This window comes from Anolis sagrei, chromosome 1 (genome assembly GCF_037176765.1).
Source record: "Anolis sagrei isolate rAnoSag1 chromosome 1, rAnoSag1.mat, whole genome shotgun sequence".
In the NCBI taxonomy this organism is placed as follows: Eukaryota; Metazoa; Chordata; class Lepidosauria; order Squamata; family Dactyloidae; genus Anolis; species Anolis sagrei.
This window is the reverse complement of record NC_090021.1, coordinates 92,461,616-92,485,774: the sequence shown is the minus strand read 5'-3', so window position 1 is coordinate 92,485,774 and position 24,159 is coordinate 92,461,616. Positions and strand designations below refer to the sequence as shown.

Here is a 24,159-nt window from a genome sequence, read left to right as displayed (position 1 = left end):
CAATACCCTAAAAACACGAGATTCTGAATGATCTTGGAAGCTAAAGTCAGTCTTGATTAGTACTTGAATGGGATGAAAAAGGAACAGACAAAACTTATCAGCACTCCTTGCCTAAGGAAATCATATGAAATGCATAGGGTCACCATAAATTGACAGATGACTTAAAAGCACACATACTCACAAACACACAAAGTGGAAGGCAATTGGAAAATAGAAACTCAGTTAAGGAAGCCATAGTCCAGAGTTTGCAAGACCAAAACAGAGACTTTTCAAGGTATCTCATTCATAGGGTTGCCATAGGTCAAAGTCAACAATTTGCTATGTGTGCTAGTAGTAGATAAGAGGCTGTGTGTGTCTGCATGTGGAAATGGGATGGGAGATTGTGATCACATTCTACATGGATAAGGTATAGCAACTGAAAGGATCAAAACACTGGGGGCAGTTCTGTAGATACTATAATCTTGTTTGGAAGTGAAGTAAAACAAACTGGTTTTGTTATGCAGCAGTGGCCAGTTTCCACTGATTGCAGATTGGAACCAGATCCAGAAACCATGGTATCTATGGCTAGAAAGCTACGGAAAATGGAAGAATTTTTCCCCTTAGCATCTACTGAGATATGATGGTGCACTATACATATCCACTTTGGGATCATCCCAGTTTCAAGCCCTGCATGGGATATACTCTGATCAGCTGCAGTGCATTATCTGGTCAGCTCCAGACTTTCTGGTGAGTTCTTGTGGGTTTTTTCGGGCTATATGACCATGTTCTAGATGAGTGAGTTTTTTTCTGGTGAGTTTTTTAACACTCTGTTTCTGGCTTGATGTGTCCTGTAGTGCACATTGGGAGCGTGCATTTTGTAGACATCCCGACCTCAAGTTGCCTTGAAGCTGCATTATAACGCTTGTGTAAAAGCACCCTGAGTTTCTGTGATAAATCCATTCTCATGTAGCCTGTTCTGCAATGGGGAGATGAGGCTGGTTGATATATTAAGTAACAATTCACTCTGCCCAACTCTTTGCAAGAGCGATGAAATCTACGCTGCAGGGAAGGGGAGAAATAATGGATAGCAACATTCTTTTCCATCTCTATGATCAAAGCTTTCCACTGGTAGAAGGCACAAGCTGAATTCTGGCCAGTAGGAACATTTATTAAGCACTGCCACTGATTACTGCTCTGCCACTGATTACTGCTCACTACATTGCAAACTAATGAGGAAAAGTCAGCAGGAAGTATGCTGTGATGTAGAGATGGTATTTGCAAATTTGCATGGGATACAGCAGCATGGAAATTTGGGTGGCTTCTATGAACCAGAACAGCTTGCCCTTGGTTTAAAGATATTTTTCTTTAGCAAAAGTCAGATAATTACACATTCTGTCACTTTTGTATCAGTTATTTTCCCCGCAATTACTGAACTGAGTCCCCTGCCTCTGGATTTGTAACTTGTAGGTCTATTAATCTCACTATAAGCTCTTTAAAATCCAATGGGGAATGTACATACATTCATAAAAATCAGAACAGGCCACACATGTTGATATTCTCCTTCTCCCCATACACGCAGTCCCCAAGTTACATCCGACTTATAAATAACTCATAGTTATGAATGGAGGTGAGACAACAGGAAGGGAGGAAAATCTACCCCTTGGAAGGGAAATTCACTCTTGGAAGAGTTATTATCATGGGGAAATGGAGCCTCTATTGAATCTTTCTCACCAATCCTTGTTTTCACAACAAGCCAAATTTTTCAAAATCCAGTTCTCACAGGGACAGAAAGTGAGGCGAAATCTTCTGAACAGGGGCACAGACAGCAAAACAAACACCACAGAGATGTCAACCCTTCCCTATGCTATCCAAAGCTTATATAGATATTTATAATTGGCTGGAGTTACACTTAAAAATGTACCTGTTCTGATTTACAAACAAATTCAACTTACGAACAAACCTACAAAACCTATCTTGTTTGTAACTTGGGGACTGCCTGTATACATGTGAGGATTGCCACCTGGATACTTATTTGTGGAACTGTCTACTTAATTATGCCGTGAAATATATATCTAAGGAAGAAGGGAAGAAAGGATTTTTGTTTTACAGAAACCCATGACCTTCCCAACACAGTTCTGCAAGGTTTGCAAAGTGCATAAACTCACGGGTAAAACAAGCTACAACCAGTGACTTTGAGCAGGAATAATTAAGCAAATAGAACAATAGTAAAAGCCCTCAAGAGAAAATAAAACATCCCTCTTCAGCTTAAGGGATAAAAATTACTTATGGATTAAAATTGAGTTCACAATGGGATTTAAATGGGAAAGAAACAATTGTTTGTTTCTCCCTCATAAATATTCAGATGATTGAAATCCATGTTGCTATTCTCGGGTAAATAATGTGCTGTGTCACAGTTCAAGGATTACTACCTTCAATCTAAAATATTTTAATTGTGATTGGAATGTTTCATATGTTTTAATGTGCATTTAATTTTAATTTTTAAACCTTTAACTTAATGTATTTTAACTGTTTGTTGTTCAAAGGCATTGAATAGTTGCCATATGTGAAGCTACCTTGAGTCCCCTTCGGGGTAGAAAAGGGTGGGATACAAATCAGGTGTTATATATATATATATATATATATATATATATATTCTCCCTAGCACTTCAAAATGATAACACTTTCATTGGGTTGCTTTTATGCCACACGAACTATCTCTGTTTTTTAAAAAAGGCATTGGCTTGAAAAATTAGGATGTTTGCCTGATGGTGCCCTATGTGTAGTTTCAAGTTGTATATCAATTTATGTTGACCCCACAAATTTGATAGGTTTTTCTTAGCCAAGGAATCCTTCAAGATATTTTTGTCAGTTCCTTCCTCTGAAATGTACCTGGTATTTATTGGTGGTCTCCCACTGAAGTACAGCCTAGTGCTGATCTTGCTTAGCTTCTAAAATCGGACAGGATCTGAAGTCTTCTGATACCCTAAATCTCAAGTTTAGGTACTGTAGTGCACAACTAAGACAGCAATAGTTGTCTTAGTTGACCAATTTTTCTGCAGGTCACACCAGCAGTAATAACTATATATACAAAAAGTAGGGCACACTTAAGCCTAAACCCTTTTGTTCGTTCTGACAAAAATTAGATCTAAAGTTAAGGGATTTACCAATGTGTTGACTCATCATTCAACAATTGACCGAATATGTCTTCTTGAGTCGAGACTAACCAACAAGATGCCAGCCAATATAAATAAAATACTAATCACACAGGATATTTGCATAATAAGCCATAACCCACATCAGTAGCAATCTGTGACAAATACATATGTAATAAAACAGTAAAATTGAAAAGAATAACTAGGAAATGTCAACAATATGGAGGCTACATATATCTAACAGCTAATGTACATAATTCCTATTTCTGCAATATAGTAATATAGAGGCAAGTAAAGAGCACTTATAAATATTTTTGAGAAGGAAGAATGCTTAACACAGAGAACAAGATGTCTGGGAAAACAACAAATCATTGTTCCCTTACTTTTTGTATGTGAACAATCCAGTTAAGCAATAACACCCCCCAAAAAGAGTAATAAAGTACATCAAATAAATAAAATTGAGGAAAATCTTTCATAATCTTGCCAAGCAAGAAGATAAAAATGAGACAATTCATTCTTGCAAGCAAAAGTGAAATAAGCAAAGATTTATGTGTCTTATTTATGTGCATGTGCTATTACCCTTTGAAAATATGTACAGTATATTATTCAGTCCCATAACTATGAAGAATCACTGTAGGTGAAACGTATTTCAGATAGCTCAGGAGTGAAAGGGAAGGAGACATTAATATGTCTGTCATATTGGTTTAACTTAGAAAAATGCTTGCATCTCTTTAGAATTGTGTGCCTTAGTTTTAGGGATCCCTCCCCAATAAAACAAGTTTACACAGCAGACATTACAGTAGCATGTCTCATTCCTTTCTGAGACATAAGGGTCAAGGGCTTTTTGGTAGCAAGGAACGAGGACTGATTTGTTTACATGGAAAGGTAAGGTGTAGGTGGCCTATTTTGATGCATGGTTTGGAAAGATAGCCTAAATATTGGCTATGAAAGTTAGCTGAATGGAAAGCCACCTCAGCAGATGAGAAATGCGTGGTGACTGGACAGGTTTGAGGATGGTATATTAGATTGTATGAGTGCCAAATTCAGGAACTCCATTCAGTTTAATTTTTGGTCTGTTGGAAGAGTGGAAAATAATTGTATTTCTTTCAATAAAGCTGGACAGAGTAGAAAAGTAGAAATGAGGCTAGACGATAATCAAATCCACAGTTCACTTGTTTAGTTGTTGAAATTGCCAGTGAGATTGAATATAAAGGAGAAACAGCAGCATATTCTCAAACTGCTTGTAAAAATAAACAGGCTAACACAAGCATGGGCAAACTTTGCCCTTCAGGTGTTTTGGACTTCAACTCTCACAATTCCTAACAGCCAGTAGACTGTTGAAAATTATGGGAGTTGAAGTCCAAAACACCTGGAGGGCCGAAGTTTGCTCATGCCTGGGCTTACATGATCTTATTCCTTTGTCTAGATACTTTCTACTGTATTGTGTTGAGGCTTCGGCCTGTGTAAGCCGCATCGAGTCCTCCGGGAGATGCTAGCGGGGTACAAATAAAGTTAATAATAATAATAATAATAATAATAATAATAATAATAGATGGTTGGTAACAGTTTCCCCTCTCTCAGGAGGCCCAATGATATCCGAACAAGGGAATGCTTAGTAGCAGAAGGGACATCTGTTAGAGCCAATGACATAAAATAAATTTCCATCAAGTATTTACTTGGCAAGCAGTGGCAAAGGGCAAGGACACGGTTGGCAAAAAGTGGGTGCTCCCCTGATGACATCACCCAGGTAGCCGTCAGGACATTTTTCACAGTGTTCTCCAGTTGTGTTTCGTTGACAATCCTGCAATTAAAAGAGATGGGAGCAGGGGGAAAACAAACAAGAAAGTGGTTTCAGTAAAGGAAAGAATGCCTATTTCCAACCTAACAGGTTAGATTTCAGGAAGGGTCAGGGCAAGCAGAGTGCAAAAGCCCTGTGCCTGTAAACTGAGCTCTTCCAGATACTGGGTCATTAAAATGAAAGGGTTTTGTAAGTGGTTGTGCATTGCCAGTGGAGATATCCAGAATAGCAATGCTTGTTGGCTAGCTGAAGAACTTTCACAATGCACCCAGCAAGATTAAGGCTATCTCAGAAGGCATGAAGCCAGCCCAGACTTGATGAATACAACCCCTGTGTACCCTGTCACCAGAGAGTTTGTTAGTATTCAGAGCTGCCCATAACTGAATGTACTTCAGATAAAAATATTTTTTGATGCTTGCACAGAGTCAAACTGATTTATTAAATAATGGCTCATGTAATAGAGTTTCAAAATAATGTATCACAGTTTAGGTAATGGGGGCATTTGCCCAAGACTTTTGGAAAGTGTCAAGTTAGAGAGTGCCATTTTCTAGCTATCTGTTAAATTTTAATTATAAAATATGATCATTGAAGGAAAAAAACCCAAGACCAAGCGATTGGTATTAGTTATGTTATTTAGAATTCAAATGTTTAAAATCTGTGATATGCTGATACATTTCAACAAATGCTAACAAACTGATACATGCTCTTCTTGTAGGCTTCAGAAAATGGGTAAAAAAGAACATGCTAAAATTCCCCTGGTTTTGGTTAGATCATATTGTTGGTAGCCACCCAGGGTGGAGAGTCTGCAAATTATAATGCTAAAAAGCAACTTTCCCATGCTGACCATATAAAAAGACTATCTGATCTTCATGTACGTTCAATTATACATGTTGTACTATGTTATGTCATTACATTTCATTGTCTTTAATTCTTTGTATATGTGGATCATATGTTTAATGTTTCTGGATGCTGATTATTGACTGTAATTCTGCGAGCTGCCTTGGGTCCAATTTGTGGAGAAAGATGTATAAACATAAATCGATAAATACATAAATGAAATATAAATTTGTATTTGTTATGCTGTTGTTTTATTGAGGGCCTTGACCTTTGTAAGCCGCACCGAGTCCTTCGGGAGATGTTAGCAGGGTACAAATAAAGATAATAATAATAATAATAATAATAATAATAATAATAATAATTTCCCCGATTTCCTCCTTTTTATGTATTTGTTGTTACCTAGACACAACACTGTCCAGAATTTAGAAAAGAGATTAGAGTTTTCTACTTTTCCTTCCCACCACTCATTGCTATGCAAGCAGATAGAAATGAATGGTATATATAAGCAGGGATGGGTGATTTCTGCTCTACAGTAGAGGTCCCATTTGGCTTGTGTAGTAGCTTTGGGAAGATCAGCACTCTTTTCAAGATGCTTCTGCTTGCAAAGAAGTTGCTTTGCCAACCCAACTGGGAATACCCCAAGTAGGGCAATGAGGGTCCTTCTTACTAGACAGAGAATATCATGAATTCAGTATCACACCCTGGACACTGGGAGGTAGCCAGAGGGGGTGTTAAGGGTTCTAACCCCCCCCCCCCCGAAACATGGTTTACTCATGAATTTTAACTGGTTAATCAATTTATGAGTAAACCAGGTTTCTTTTTTAGGCAGGGTTGAACTTTTAAACCTTTCCTCCTCTGGTTACAGCCCTGCCTGGATCCATAACCTTAAAGGGTTATTGAGCTGGCTGCAGATAACAGCAGGGATGGGAGTGGCCAGAGGATAGCATCTCATGTCCTAAAAGAGTGATCCTGGGAGCTATCTGGCTGTGAGACCAGAACATTTCTACAGTTTTAAATACCAGCTTAGTGTTTCGGTTCTGAAAGGGGATGTAACAGTGTCACAAACCCAACCCTGTGAATATGTCGAGCCAAACTTTCTCTTGTATTTCCATTGCAAAAATGAATCCTCCGGGTCAGGGAACATTCAGGTAGGAGAAACAAAGACCAAATTCCTCAAGTCAAATTTTTGTTTTCAAATCGGGAAAGCAGAAAGAGCAATTTAAACAGGTTTTTGAGGGGCAATTAGATGGGGGCACAGATGCATTCATAGAAGAAACTCAATTAAAGCAAAGCTCATGTTTAAATCAAATTTTGTTGTGGAGCCTTCATTCTCTACTGGTGGAAATTAAATTCCTGTGAAATAGTAATTAAATTAAATTACACATCAAATTTAGTGGCAAGGTCAAGGTCTACTATTTCCAGAATGACTTGGAAGAAGAAAAATGGATTGGGATAAATCATTCACAATTAAGTGGGTAAGGAGTTGGATGTATTAAACCCAATTAACAGTGTGGCTATAGCAATTCAAGTGATGTTAACTCTTCTGCAAATCTTTCTTCTCAGTTTTTTTGGGGTTAGGAGCGACTTGAGAAACTGCAAATCACTTCTGGTGTGAGAGAATTGGCAAGGACATTGTCTAGGGGACACCCAGATGTTTTGATGCTTTACTGTCCCTGTGGGAGGCTTCTCTCAAGTCCTTGGATGGGGAGCTGGAACTGACACAGGGAACTCATCCATGCTCTCCCTGGATTCGAACCTCTGCACTCCTGCTGGCACAAGGGTTTAACCCACTGCACCACCGGGGACTCTTTTCAGTGACCAATGTAAAAATATGCAGAACCTTTGAAGATTCCATCTGCCCATAGCTTCGCATCTAAGGGTACATCTACACTGTAAAATTGATGAACTTTGACAGCACTTTAATTGCCATTTCTCAATAATATGGAATCATTGGAGGTGTAGTTTTACAAGGTCTTTCACCTTCTTTGCCAATGAGTGCTAGTAATTCATCAAATGGTAAATCCCAGGATCCCACAGCATTGAGCCATGGCTGTTACAGTGGGGTTGAGCTACATTAATTCTACAGTGCACACACATCCTAATTCTTTAGAAAGGTGAGCAGAAATATAAAAGATGCCTTCATCTTTTGTGCATCATAAAATTAGATCAGAACCGAGAATAAGCAATTTCATCTTTTGAATGAGTTATACATGTAACACACCCAATTAAATTCTTTTTGTTTGTAGATGAAGCAGGAAGGTTGCCTATGAAGTGCATACATACATCTTAGAATTACTGTTTCCTTTGCTGCAATATCTAATGCCCTGTGTATTAATACTTGATTAAGCAACGGTCTAGTTTTAATTAAGGAGCCAAACATTGACTACATACATTCATTTTATGGTTGTATGTATAAGGCAAAGGCAATGATTACTTTCTGTGTGTGCATACAAATATGATGCTTTATTTGCTAGATATTCTTCAATAAATTTTCAGACTCTATTTTTTAATTGTATTTCCCATTTCAGATAAAATTAATTTGAAAAGTTGAGCTAATAAATAAAACAATATGATATGATAGATATATCTGTTTTAAAACCATTTTATAATGCTTAAAGTTCTTTGGGCAGTTCACAAAACAAGAGGAGAATTGCATTTGCAGATTTAGTAACCAGGAAAGACTACCTACCAGACAAACTCCAGATCCATCAAGGCACTTGAAGGCATTGTTGTTGCAATCACAAGGGCTGCATTGTCCTGAAAAAGTTTGGAAAAACCCTTCTTGGCATCTCTGTAATAAAAACACAGGAAAAATATCGAATATCTAATGTCTTTATTAGATTACTGCAATGTGCTCTATGTGGGGCTGCCCTTGAAGATGACTGGGAAGCTACGGCTAATGCAAAATGCTAATGGTAAGAGTGCTGACACGACTGTAACACAAAATTATAGAACACTATTTTTAAAGGAATTGTACTGGTTGCCAATGCACTTCTGGTCTGAATCAATGTGTCAAAGGTGACAAGAAAAGCCTAATCTTAATATTTGAAGATCTCAGGGTATTGTAGCAAGATTAATATCCCTGAGACCTTGTGACACAAGGAAGACTTTTAATAAAAGGAACACATGAACAAATATTAAATACACAACTGGGTTTCAATAGATTATTATGTATTCTGTCTTCGATTTTGCTTTCCAGCACAGTTTTGCATAGGGCACAGAAGATGTCATGTGTCTTACTTTAAAAAGTACACTATTTCTGTTGGAAAGACTGTCAAAGCAATTTTCTCAGAAGTTTTCCTTTATTTGAAGGGCTGTTCGGTCCATGTCCATTCAAAAACAAAGAATAATAAGTTGGCAGATCAGAAGCCTTAAGGCTACTCAACAACACTTAGCTCCTGAAGAGGAGATTAAAGAGACAAAGAGGTCAGTTTTCCCCATGTTAATGAAAAATATTGCATTTCTATAATCGAATTTTGAAATGGAGTCTACCCTCCTGTAACTTAAATCTATTATAGCCAATCTTACCCTCTGGGGAAGCAGAGAATGAACCTGGACCCTCTTCTCTGTGACAGCCCTTTAAGATTGCAAATGTGCAAATGTGAGTCTTATCTGATGATAGCAGCAGGTTACTGATCAGTTTGGTAAAAGCCCAGAGGAACACAGATTTTAACAGTTGTGGTGTCATAAGTAGATTGTGGAAGAGCCCACACCCTGAGTCAGTTGTAAGCTGTCACCTGCCAGGTGTTGTTGCTGGCCTCGCATCGCAGAATCAGGGTCTCAGTTCTGCCAGGAGTGAGTCTCCGGGAGCTGAGCTAGAGGCAGCAAGGTAAACAAACACTGCCCCTTTCTTCAAAGCCCCTGGTGATGGTACCATCACTTCTTGCTTATTCCTGAGGCCCCGCAGGTGTGGTCCTTTTATTCCCTAGACTCTGTGGCAGAGGTTCCCAACCTTTTTTTTGATCAGGGACCACTTTGACCAGGGACAACTTTGACCAGGGACCATTCTTGAACATTAGGACCAAATGGCTTACGAATCAGTTTTTGGTCAAGTTTAGATTTGGTTTGGGATGCTGATCCAGAAAATTGCATTGAGTAGACCACATCAGCTCTAGTTTCTGATACAGAACATATGCCATGGTCAGTGACAGGGAAGGAGTGGCAGGTGGCATGAAAAGAGCAGAAATAAAATAAAATAAAATAATAAAGAGGAAAGAGGCTCGAGCACCAGATTTTCATCCTTGTGGCCCATGGCCCACAGGTTAAGAACTACTGCTCTGGGGCAAGAAGGTGTTGTTGCTGACCTTGCGTTGCAGAGTCAGGGCATCAGTTCTGTCAGGAGTGAGTCCCCAGAAGCCGCAAGGAAAACAAACACTACCCCTTCCTTCAAAGCCCCTGATGATAGTGCCTTCGCTTCTTGCTTACGTAAAGTTCAGATATTTTAAACTTCAGATATTACATACTAATATGTGAACATATTTCATAACACTGGCTTCTGCTACCATTAGCATTTACTTTCTTGAGAGGAAAGAAAAGATTTTCTGTCTAATGCCTGTAGCACCAGAACAATGCATCTGGCCAAACAACCTGAGTGACCTAATGTTCCTTGGTGCATCAAAGAATTGATTGCTGAGCACTTGCAAGTATAATCAATTTTGCAAGCCGCAGTTGCTCTCCCTGTTGCACGAACAACATTAACCACCTTTCCACTCACTGCCCTGTATCTGAACTTTAAAAAAACTGTTGGTGGGCTGAAATATGAAGTTCATATTTCATATTTGTTTTTAGGATTGGCTATGGAGGTCAATTCCAGCCCTTAGGGTGGGATTTTTCCCCAGCCCATAGATGGGAGGGCCAGTTTATTTAACAGTTGTTTTACTAATCACTACAAACTCCTGAAACCCAGAAACATATTTTATATTGTTTTGACACCTGCATTTTGTTTGAAGACATAAGACATCTGCAACTCAATAATACCAAAGAGATGACTGTTGCTTTCAAATATTGTTATTCCTAAACCAGACAATAAGTAGAATGATTTCCTCTTCCCCTCTAGCTTTCTTATCTTGAACCAACATCACTGTGATACAGTCAGTGTGAAGCTGAGAACGAATGAGATAACAAAACAGTCCATAAAAATGAAAGGAAGGGTCATGGTCAAGGCAGAGACAAAGCAAACTTTGACATGAAACAGGAAATGTGTGAGCTGCAAAGTACTTTTTAAACAGTTCAGTGTGGCTTGGAACTAAGAGTACTTCATTCTCTAACAGATAGGATCTCCCCGCCTTCCCAAGCCCATCATGTAAGACTGTAGATCAGGTGTGATCTTCTTATCTTCCATTTTCCACTTGTGCTTATCAGCTCATCCTGTAAATCCCAGGCTTCACAATCCAATCAACACAACTCACAAGTTCCAAGACTCCTAAAACTGGATGCCTGAGTACTTGGTTTTGAATCTGAGTATATGGAAGCTTCCATCTCAGACCAAGCAATTTGTATTTTATAAAGCAGCTATTATTCACATACACTGTCTCAAAATAGTAATTCAGAGAGGCCATGGCATGCCTCAAGAGTTGTACATACTGCCTCACCTTGTTATTTTATCTGCTAATGGCAGTTTCATGTGTTCTTGAAAGCATTATGAGACAAAGCTGCCAATGGCTCACACTTCTTTTCTGGCCTTCACATCACACAAAGAAGAGTATTCACTGTCTTGCTTTGGAAAAAAAACACACCCAGTTTCCACATGAAGCCGAATCTTGTATTTCTATTTAAGGAAGAAATACTCTTATATCCTCTGCATTTTTAGAAAAGTGGTTTTGATTTACTGAAATTCCAGCAAACAATTCAAGGAAGACTCTTTGGAACATTGCCGAATATTTATGCGTTCATACCGCAATCCTCAGGCAGTACTGTGCTTTATTATGCTAAGCTAAAATAAAAAAATATAATCATTGGAAAGATTTGTATATGTTGAGGGCTTGGTAAATAGGAAAAAAATCCGGTGGGGGATGGAAACATTTTTGAAACGTTTGCTTCTGAGAACTGGCACATGTGCCTTCATGTTTTCAAACGGCATGTTTATTTTATTTTTAAAAATTAAACTTTATTGAAAATTATAATATAAAACAACATATAAGGAGAAATACACAACACAAACCAAAACTGCATGTTTTGTTTTAGATTTCTCTGAAGAAATAATTAGTGCTTATGATATCTATTAAACAGGGGAAAAGAAAGTCTTCCTCCAAACCTGTATTAAAATATACATTTTATTGAACTATGAGATATTGATGATAGATCTCTAGCTGTAGTATCTCTCACTGTTGGCTATCTTTACCTTGCCGTGGTAGAGACCCGATTGATAAATAGCCTGATGCCATAATGTCTGCTGTTAACCGCAAGAGCATTATATGGATTGTACAGAGGTAAATCATGACAGCTACTGTAGTCTCAGCCCCAAGCAGAGTTCAGAAATGAAGGTAGCCATGTTGATGCATATCAAAAAACAATTTTCAGAAATTCTCATGTCTACCATGTGCAGGTCTTTTGTTAATGTTATTGATCTGAAATGCTTACCACATGAGCAAGCCATTACAAATCACTTTAAACTACAACTGTTACTGGAAACTTCAGGGTTGTAGAGGATATAACAATCCACAATAATTGTTACAGTTGACATCATAATCTTTGCTAAATGGAAAGCTCACAAGACATGCTGCTTCTTGGTGCTTTACTGCTTCAGTTCTTTCATTTTTGTATTTATTTATTTATTTACAGCATTTATATTCTGCACTTCTCACCTCAAAGGGGATTCAGGGTGGATCACATAACAGATACTTGGCAAACATTCAATGCTGTTAGATAGACAAGACTGATAACAGATAGAGGCATTTCCCCCCAACTTTGGTATCCTGGAGGTTGTGCTCAGTTCTGGCCTCAGGGGAGTGTTGTCACTCCATTTTCTGACACAGAGTCTTTGATCACAGACTTCCTCCATTATTTGATCACCAGTATTTTCTGGCACTTCCTTTTTGTGGTGTCGTAAAATACCTACCCACTTAAGGGGTGGCCAATTTCTCTACTCACAGCTCACAGATGTTTTCAAACTGCTTAGGTGAACAGTGAGCTGGGCTGAAGATCAGGGGCTCACCCTGACCTGGGCTTTGAACTGCCAACCTTTTGATTGGTGTGATCTTATTGCTGCTGCTGATTAACCAGCTGTGCTAAAGCCCAGCCTATTTAACTTGAATGCACATGTCAAGGAAATTTTAAAAGTTATATAAAATAGGGACAGATGTTTTATGAATCATGTAGTGATTTATGTTATATAGGTTTAGTTCTATTGATACTAATAGGATGAAGTGAACACAACAGCATGTAATATCATCATTGGGGATATAGATATTCTTTACTTTGGTGACATATTTTGAAATTCCCTGTTTCTCCTAACTCAGTGAAAGCCTCTTGTGACTTGTGGTGTGACAATGGTTCATGCTGTTTCTGAAGTAAAAGAATTGACTTATAATGGCTTTAGTCTAAGTCTCTTCATCCCCAGTTTCTATATCTGGCAAAATGTGCAAATGGCTGGTTTTTAACACATGCACTCAGTAACCTCACCCATTTATGAGCTGTGGAGATGTCAGTGCTTAGTGGTTTCTAGTCATTCTTCCAAGACCATTTTCAGATCACATTGTGAAGCAGGAGATTCAAAGAGCAGATTAAAAGTCTTGATCATAATTTGTCCCTAAATAGGCATGAAATGAACACTAGCGCATATGGTTTGGCATATTTTTTAATTTGACTTAAATAAAACTGAGCAGGTGTCTTTTAGTGTATTGCTTGTATTTGTTGTTATTCTTTAAATGTTTTGATGCCTCTTTCTATTAAAACAGTTAAGCCATTTTGCAATAGTTACAATGTGCAAAGGAAAAAAACAGCATTAGAAACAATGTATCTATACCTACTAAATATTTCTATATTTGTAGCCAGTAAGTAACTGCTAGAGGCTTCTCAAAACTATCTGGAGACCTATGAAATATTTCTACTGTTTATTTATTTATTTATTGTGTCAGAAGTGGTACAGTTATAATGTATTAAAAAAGACACAAACAAAGTTAAAAACTTGGCATTATATTAAATGTTCTTTGACCAGTAGCTTTGACCAGAGACACTTGGAGTGTCTCTAGTGTTGCTATAAGAAGGTGCTCCATTGTGTATGTGGCAAGGCTCAGGCCGCATTGTAATAGGTGGTATGTGGTTTGTTCTTCTCCGCACTCACATGTTGTGGACTCTACTTTGTGGCCCCATTTCTTAAGGTTGGTTCTGCATCTTGTGGTACTAGAGCACAGTCTGTTCAACTTCTTCCAAGCTGCCCAGTCTTCTGTTGAAGCTAAGCAAGTCTGGGTTTGTAAATGGCTGAGTTCAGAAAAATCACATCTTGGGCAATAAATCCTCAAATCCTTAAAGAGTATGCTCACTGAGAAATCTGAGTTGTATTTTTCAGTTTGTGGAGTCTGAGGATGGAGGCGCTAGGCAGGTGTCCTTGGAGAAGCAACAGCCAAAAACTGTGTGCTAGCTCTTTGCCCTCCCTGGCTTATTATACTGGCCAGAGCAGGACTGACTGTTTGAGAGAAGAGGATAACCAATGCTTCCTTACAACAGGAAGAGATCCAAGGATGCAGTTCTGATGCTTTTGTTAAAAACCCATCCTTGATCCATTGTATAATGGAGTCCGACATACCATTTGTTTTAACATTTTGAATAGTTTACTTCTATTTTAATTTCACTTCTTGTATGTTTTAAATTATATTGTTCTTTTAAATTGTGAGTAACCTTACATTCCACTTTTGGAAAACAGTAGGATACTACTATTACTGCTCCTCCTCCTACTACTGTAGTCTAACATACTAATTTTTCCAAGCTATGGTTAGCTGTCTGGATGGAGACCCCTATGAGCTCTTTGTAAATTGAAAAGCATGTACGTGCAATACAGATAAGTGAATAACAATAGGATCAAAGCTATCAATTGCTATACTTCAATTACTTCCTCGTACAGACACAAAACTTAAAATGTAATCCTCTCTCAGACAAAACCTCTGCCTGAGAGGGAGGCCTCTAATCTCTACCTGTTCTCATGCACTGAAGACCCTTGTGGCAAAAGATACAGCACTTTACAAATCTGGGATTTACTGTCAGTTGAAAACCCTGAATAAATGAACCCTGACTGCTTTTGCATGCTGATCCTCTCCATTTGATGTCATGGCTCTGAATGACTAAACATGTCAGAAACAAGAAGACAGAACAGCTGCTTTCTGTTTGGTTGGAAAGGCAAGGTTCTCTGTTAGGGAAAGAAGAGCTCCACGCTCTACATATCTACTTTTATGGTAACAGCTAGCTCATTTCATTTTTTTGTTGTTGGTTCTTTAAAACAAAATCAAAAACCAAGCACGCTTCCTTCCACAGGCACTTTGCAACAAATCCCTCCCATCCCTTTTTTGTTCTTTGCAAAGGATTTTCAACTTTGGCTCTGTTACACATTGCATTGTACAGTCAGAACTGAACTTATTATGAAATCTACATGAGCCAATCTGATCGAAACTATAAAATCAGGCTTCTTCCACCAAATTGCAAAGGATTATTATGGCTACCCCAATACTATTTCTTGTGTATTAGTAGAATAGGTTTCAAAAGAAAATAAAATAGCAATATAAATATGCTATGGCAGCATATTTATTTATTTTTTAAAACTTATATTCCATCTTTCTCACCGCAAAGGGGGCTCAGGGCAGAGCACAACATAAATATGGCAAGCATTCAATGCTGGAACATATAATAAACTATAAATATACATAAACACTAAAATTAGTCATACCTACTTTAAAATCAATTGCTTAAAACCATCTTAAAACACCATGCTGGCTCCGGTCAGTGGAGTTCATTTCCTATTATTGCCTTATTGCACTGTCCCAAAGGCTTGGTCCCACAGCCAAATTTTTACAATCTTTCTGAAGGACAGGAGGGAGGGGGCAGATCTAATCTCACCAGGGAAGGAGTTATATTGTTGATGGGCAATCACTGAGAAGGCTCTCTCTCTAGTTACAGGGAGCGGTCAACCACCCTGTTTAAATAGTTCCACTGGCTTCCAATAAGTTTCCGGTCTCAATTCAAGGTGCAGGTTATTACCTACAAAGCCCTAAACGGTTCGGGACCTGCCTATCTTCTTGATCACATCTTCCTTTATGAACCAGCACGTACCCTAAGATCATCTGGAGAGGCTCTTCTTTCACTTCCATCACCATCTCAAGAGCGGTTGGTGGGAATGAGGGAGAGGGCCTTCTCAGCTCTGGAACTCCCTCCCAAAGGAGATCATACAAGCACCCATGTTGTCCGCCTTCCGTAAGGACTTAAAAACTTAGATGTTCCGTTGTGCCTTTGATTAGGCACTTTGCTGTAGAGCTGGTTTGACCCTATCTAAGCTCCTGCATTTCAGCCCAGCCCAGCCTACTAATCTCAACACTTTATTTCCAAGGCATTCTCTCTAGATTGGCACACTTGAATTTTGTACTTTCCCTTGGCTCTACTTAGGAATTCATTGTATTTACTTGGTTTTCCCAGCCATGGTATTGTTTTAATGTTATTGTTGATGTGATTGTGTTATGTTTTTATTTGATTGGTTTTAATGCTGCTGTTTTTATCTGTGATTTCTGTGTTATTATCTGTGGGAGTTATATTCTCCCTGTATGCCATCCCAGTTATTAACCTGGCTGCTTGACATTGGACTATTTGAAGCTTCCGAAGAGTCTTCAGGTCTATAATGAAGACATATGACCCTTTATTAAAAATAATCACCAAATTTGGAGATTTTTTTATTCTATGAAAAATAATGAACAATGAATGATCACGCAGTGCTTTTCAACAGAATTCAAATGATAAGTTAATACAGCAACATAGTTTTAAAGTAACAGGTCATTAGGCATTGTTGTGTCTTCCAATCATTTTTGACATATGACAATTCTAAAGCAAATTTTAGAATTTTCTTGGCAAGATTTATTTACAGCAGGTTTGCCTTTGCTTTCCCCTGAGGTTGAGAGAGTGTGACCTGCTTAATGTCACCCAGAGGGTTTCCATGGCTGAGAGGGAATTTGGCCTCCAGGAGTGTCGTCCAATGCTCAAATCGCTACATCATCATATTGAATATGTAGGATAAATCATGTGATCTTTTCTCAACAGATGAGATATTAAGATTGTGTAATTCACTGGGATAGAATCTTCATCCAGCCATCAGGATAAGATTTGACAATGATATGTCAAAACTACTCTTTATTTTAATTATTGCTACTTGGATTCAGCTGTCATCAGAATCCTTTTCAAATATTCTAATGGGCTTTCTACCTTGTGTGATTACAGTGGGCTCTCCATATCCATGGGGATTGATTCCAATACTCCCCCTCCACATAAAGTGGATGTGAGAAGGGCGTTCAAGTGTACCCCAAAGACAAATGCCACTTCCACACATGCAAGCTCTAGCCTCTCTTCTCCACCCCACCCTGAAGACCGGTTCCCCATGCTCTCCCCATCAGCATCCATCCTTCCAGGTGGACCTTGAAGGTGGCTCAAAGAAGCATAGAAAGTGATTCCTTACTGTGATGAAGCCCACCAGCTACTAAAACAAAGCATGAACTGATCAGCCACTCACTCTTTTCTCGACAAGGCTCTTGCTGTTCTGTCTGTCTCTTGGCCTCTGCTTTTGCTCTTGTTTGCAAAGGAATACTTTGTGTTAACCACCATATTCTCTTCTTCATCCATACCACAACATCTGGTTTAAGTTTGTGAGTTAATCCTGTCACCAGATAATTTATGGACATACTTGTCATTATGGACATTCATGAAGCAATTTGCTACCCTATCACAACTGAAGCAGCTTTATCCTGGAATGGGTCCTACAACCACAAAGCATGAGGAGAAGTGACTCATTTTGAAATAGCCACAATGTGCATCACAGTATACAACATTAAGCAACGTTATCTTTAGTAAGTGTTTTTAGTGTATTATGGGAAGTCTCTTTGGGATCGGTTGCTGGAAACCTGGTATGAGAAAACTATGACATCTTGCCCTCTTGTGCAATTTCTTCTGGTATTTCTCATTGTATTTCTTCCACATGGTGTTACTGAAATTAATATCAGATCTCTCTCTCTCTCTCTCTCTCTCTAGTCCTTGACAATATTAGGAACAATTTACTCTGAACAAACTTTGAAAGCCAATATCTCCCCAAACAAGACTGGCCAAGTCTTATGATTTTGGGAGCAGGAATTTCTTTCCATCCCACCACCTTCCCAGGCTTGGAAAAGAGAGTCTTCTTAATGCCTACTCCTAGGTTTTGGACTGCGAGAAGATCCAACCAGTCCATCCTCCAGGAAATAAAGCCCGACTGCTCATTGGAGGGAAGGATACTAGAGACAAAGTTGAAGTACTTTGGCCACATCATGAGGAGACAGGAAAGCCTAGAGAAGACAATTATGCTGGGGAAAGTGGAAGGTAAAAGGAAGAGGGGCCGACCAAGGGCAAGATGGATGGATGGCATCCTTGAAGTGACTGGACTGACCTTGAGGGAGCTGGGGGTGGTAACGGCCGACAGGGAGCTCTGGCGTGGGCTGGTCCATGAGGTCACGAAGAGTCGGAGACGACTGAACGAATGAACAACAACAACAAGGTTTTGGAACTTCCTCTTGTGAGAGGTCCTGTCTGTCTCCTCTCTGTTATCTGTTTGCCAGCAAGCAAAATCTTTCTTGTTTAAACAGGCTTTCAGCATTTATTGACCAGGGTAGATAAATATGCAACTGTGAGTGCTGTTTTCAGCATGAAGTATGCATTATAATTGTTTAAATTTTCAATGCTTTAAATGTATGCTTTAATTGAACATATGGTTTAATGTTTCTTTTATTAACTTTTGTACTCCATATTGTTTTAGATGTTAATTTACAGCTTTGAATCCCACTGGGAAGAAAAACAGGATGTTAAGCAAATCAAATAAATAACAAAATTTTAAAAAAATCTACTTCCATAAGCCACCACATATGAGCATTATAACAAGAATTTTCATTGACTAATCTGGGCACAGCAAAAGGCTAAATATTGTATATGGAAGTTTATTAAAATGACTCAGAAATCTTACATTCATTTGTCCTTAAGAAATGCAGATATTCTAACTTATATTTCTGTTCAGCTGATCCAATTTTTCAAAAGATCTATCTGTGGTAGATATCTGTGGTAGAGAGAGTTTTAGTAACTGCAGGCTTTGGTAACCACCAATCCCAACAAAACATGAAATTGGAGATCTGGAAAGAACTACATCATTTACCACCAGCATAAATAGCCCTAGTTACTGGTGGTTTCCCGGCCAGAGGGCTGATGGATCTTCTCCAGGCTTTCGTCCAAATTTTGAAGCAATGCTGTATGATACTACACCCCATCCATTGACTAGATTCAGCACCTTGGATGGTCCCTGGAATAGATCAATTGCAGAACTGACATGGAAGCCACCAGCCATTACTGGTAAGCAATACAGGTGAAATCTTATGAATAGGAACAAACAGCACAACAAACACTGTAAGGTTGTCAAGCCTTCCCTGTGCTCAGAGGCGGCCCTAGGTAATTCTCAACGGTAAGCAAATAGTATTTCCCCCCCCCCCCCAAACCAATCACTGATAGATATTTTCTGTTTGTCGTGGGAGTTCTGTGTGCCATATTTGGTTCAATTCCATCATTGGTGGAGTTCAGAATGCTCATTGATTGTAGGTGAACTATACATCCCAGTAACTACAACTCACATATGTCAAGGTCTATTTTCCCCCAAGAGCGCCTCAAGAGCACCCCTGGGCAAAATCAACTATACTGCAAATGCTTACTTTGCGTAATGGGTTGAGCCACCCCTGCCTGTGCTATCCAAAGGTATATTTACGTGCTCTACATGGGGTTGCCTTTGAAGACTGTTTGGAAGCTTCAAATGGCCCAATGGGCAGCAGCCAGATTGCTCACCAGAGTAATGTACAGGGAGCATACAACCCCCCTGTTATGCCAGCTCCACTGGCTGCCAGTCTGCTACTGAACACAATTCAAAATGCTGACTTAAGCCTATAAAGCCCTAAATGGTTCCAGCCCAGCTTACCTGTCAGAATCCATCTCCCCCTATGAACCACCTCAGAGATTAAGATCGTCTGGGGAGGCCCTGCTCTCGGTCCTGCCTCTTTTGCAGGAGCGACTAGTGGGGATGAGAGACAAAGACTTTTCAGTGGTGGCCCCTTGGCTGTGGAACTCCCTGCCCAGTGATATTAGATCCGCCCCCTTCCTCCTGGCCTTCAGAAAGAAAGTGAAAATGTGGGTTTGGGATCAAGCCTTTAGAGAATACTTGTAGTGCAATACAGAATGACTATTGGAATGGACCAGATTACAATTGTGGATGGCATGGTTTTAATAGTGAATGTAATGTTTTTAAATGCTTTAATGTGTATTAATTGAAATTTTAATGTTTATTTTAATTGTATGTTGTTTTTAAGGCATTGAATAGTTGCCTATGTGTAAAGCTGCCCTCAGCCGCCTTCGGGGTTGAGAAGGGAGGGGGGGTATAAATATGGTGTTATATATATATATATATATATATATATATATATATATAGTTTGGAATTACACTTAAAATGTACATGTTACAACTTACAAAGAAATTCAACTTAAGTACAAGCCTATAGAAACCATCTTGTTTGTAATTTGGGGACTGTCTGTAATTATATAATTATATACATTGACTCAGCACAATCTGCAATGACCAACTTCTATCAGGTTTTTTTGTACAACCATAATATATTTCCTGGTAGTCTAGTACAAATCCATATAGATGACAACAAACATTGTGGAGTTTGATATACAGTGTAGTTGAACAATGTAGTTGGATTGTCCAAGTAGATGCTTTTGGACTGCAATTTTCATCAGTTCGAGCTAGCATAGCTAGTGGAATGATGCAAACTGCAAACCAAGAACATCTGGAGGGACAAATGTTTCTCATCCCTTGTCTGAATTTTTAATGGGTGTCAAATTCAGCAAACGTATTGAAAACATTTGGTGTGGTTTCAACCCAAGCCTGTTGTTACAAGTGCCAAGTTCTTCTCTCACACTCCGGATGGTATCAAATATTTGTCAAAAAACAAATAGTAGCCCTTGTAGGATATGCATTGCTTGTATTGCAAGCACTGCAATAATGTTCTCAAGGCTACTATGGCATTTCAACACCCTGCCACCTTTGGCCAAAACAGCAACTGTCTCAAATTCCATATAGCATACCAAGTCTGTTAGTGTTGTTTTTCCAAATATAAATATAAAGACTCCATTCTTCTAATGCTTGGTGGAAAAAGTTTGCAAATCAGTAAGAATTCAGTAAGAGGGAAGTAGTCTCACTGTACTGGTCAGGACTCATTTAGAGTATTGTGTCATTTAACAAAGGCGATAGACAAATCAGAGCGGGTTTAAAAAGGGCAACAAGGATGATAAGAGGTGAAAAAAACATATAAGGAAAGTTTGAGGGAGGTGGCATGTTCATCTTGCTGTTGAGAAGATTGAGGGATGACATGATTACACTCTTTAAATACTTTAAGAACTGTCATAGAATCATAGAGGTGGAAGAGAACACCTATGGAGCATCCTGTCCAATCCCTTGCCATGCAGGAAAAGCACAATCAAAGCACCCCTGAAAGACATTCACCCAGCCTCTGTTTAAAAGCCTGAAATGAAGGAACCTCCACCACACTCCGTTTGTAACTTTTTTCCACTGTGGAATATACTGCTTTGACAAAGAGAAGAAGAGACACACCACATCTTGGAATTCTCAAAAGGCAAGATCTGATTTGAAGATATAAAATGGTAGATTATCAATCTCATCAGACGTGGCTGTTTTCAGCGGTATATGCTGGTTCCAGTTCTGGGCACTGCAATTGAAGGGAGACATTGACAAGCTGGAATGTGTCCCAAGAAGGGCAACTAAAATGATCAAGGGTCTGGAGAACAAGCCCTATGAGGAATGGCTTAAAGAGCTGGGAATGTTTAGCCTGCAGAAGAGAAGGCTGAGAGGAAACATGATGGCCATGTATAAATATATGAGGGGAAGTCATGAGGAGGAGGGAGCAGGCTTGTTTTCTACTGCCCTGGAGACTAGGACATGGAACAATGACTTCAAAATACAAGAAAGGAGATTCTACCTGAACATTAGGAAGAACTTTCTGACTGAGAGCTGTTCAGCAGTGGAACTCTCTGCCCCAGCATGTGGTGGAGGCTCCTTCTTTGGAAGCTTTTAAACAGAGGCTGGATGGCAATCTGTCAGGGGTACTTTGAATACGATGTTCCTGCTTCCTGGTAGGGGGTTGGACTGGATGGCTCACAAGGTCTCTTCCAACTCTATGATTCTATGATAATTGTTTCAATGCAACAAGAACATTTTTTCATGAAATTAGACAGGCAAGACCCACTGTGGTGCAGTGGTTTGCATTTTGGACTAGGACTCCAGCATTTGGGGTTCAAATCCCCACACAGTCATGGTAGCAATTAGGTGACCTTGGGTAAGTCACACTCTCTCAGACTCAAAGGAAGACTATGACAACATACACACACCCCTGAAGAAATCTCGCCAAGAAAATCCTGTGATAAATTCATTTTATGATTGCCATAAATTGGAAATGAAGGCACACAACAACACCAATGTTCATTTTATGCTTTTATGCTAAACTGTCATGGGAGCATATAATGAGGCCCTGGGGTGCAGCAGATTAAACTGCTGAGCTGCTGAACTTGCTGACTGAAAGGTTGGTGGTTCAAATCTGGAGAGCGGGGTGAGCTCCCACTGTTAGCCCCAGCTTCTGCCAACCTAGCAGTTCCAAAACATGCAAATGTGAGTAGATCAATAAGTTCCGCCTTGGTTGGATTGTAACAGCGCTCTATGCAGTCATGCTGGCCATATGACCTTGGAGGTATCTATAGAAAACGCTGGCTCTTCGGTTTAGAAATGGAGATGAGCACCACCCCCCCAGAGTCAGACTTGACTAGGCTTAATGTCAAGGGGAAACTTCCACCTTTACCTATCATGGGGGCAATAATTTTATAATCTGTAACATCCCTATAGTAGCCAGCTCTAAGGTAAAGTCTAACCTTTACATAGATACATATTGTGGCATTTTGAGGCAAAAGCTACCATTTTGGCAGTTTTAAACATGAAGCTATTTCATCCTGAAGAAATTTCACAGGGAGAATATAAGCAAAAGAATAAAAAAGTAGTGGAAATGCTAAGCAATGGTAACTTGTGTAAGAGAAATTATATTTGCACAGGTGCTACTGTGCTGTCACACGCTGGGCCCATGGCAATTGTCTATTAACAGGACATGCTCTCTATATGCCCAGCGGGACACCGGGGTGCCTCAGCTGAGAGGCCCTATGAATTTCCCTATACAAAGTCTTTAGAAGCTTAGAAAGTTTAACAAAGTTCTTTATTGATGCTAAAATCTTCAACAAATCAATCAAATATTTCTTAAATCTTCAACACACAGACTAAACACTTTAAAACTCAGGAAAATTGGTGGCTTTCTTAACTTGCCCACAAAGGACAGGCAACTTGCTTCATGAACTGTTTCTTTCTTCTATAAGGGAAATCCAATTTGCTTTTTAGGCTTTGCTGGCCCCTACTCCGGTTCCAATTTGCTTTATGGCTAGCCAGAGTGGTCCTTACCAGGCAAAGTCTCTGTATAGATTTTCCAAGATGAAGGAAGTCCTTTTCCTTCCAGCAAGACTAGCTGTTTTTTCCCTCTTTTCCAGCGAAGACTGGCTGTAGAGCTGTGGAACTATACTCCCCCAGCAAGAGCTGCGAGACTGTATTCCCCAGCAAAAGCTGTAGGACTGTTTTCCCCAGAAGCTGTGACAAATGAAGCTTTCTATAGGTGGGAGAAATTCACACGTCCTGGTAGAAAGGCTTCACTGTACAAACTGAGCTAAAGGTCCCTTTTCCCCTCCTAACCTGGAAAAAGGGGCGGAACTAAAGAACTTAACAATGATTGATGGGTCGTTGGCCCTATGATTGCAAACTGGAGGAAGCTGCCAGATTGCAAAATGCATGCCCTAAAGGAATTCATGCAAACAAGCAAAGAAAGAAAAGGGAGGTTGAAGCTCCTGGCACAGCTGTGCCAGCACAGCTACACTATGGTCCAAATTAATAGGAGACGTCATACAGTTCATTTGTCAATCACTCATCATAATCTGTTTGGATCACTAAAACTAAAGTTACTTTATTATATTCCTGTCAATAATAGAAGATTGTAAAATAAAGATTACCAATAATAATGATTAAGCTATATCACGGGCAAT

General features: G+C 39.3%; 1 protein-coding gene across 1 annotated transcript in view; it reads right to left on the bottom strand.

The window, feature by feature from the left end:
• Positions 1-24,159, bottom strand: part of LAMA4 (laminin subunit alpha 4) — a 106,905-nt gene that overhangs the window by 70,300 nt on the left and 12,446 nt on the right. The window contains exons 2-3 of the mRNA XM_060753191.2: positions 8,456-8,557; positions 4,808-4,932 (exon numbers count right to left, since the gene is read on the bottom strand). Coding sequence (XP_060609174.2) covers positions 4,808-4,932; positions 8,456-8,557 — 227 coding nt within the window. The remainder of the gene's footprint in view (positions 1-4,807; positions 4,933-8,455; positions 8,558-24,159) is intronic.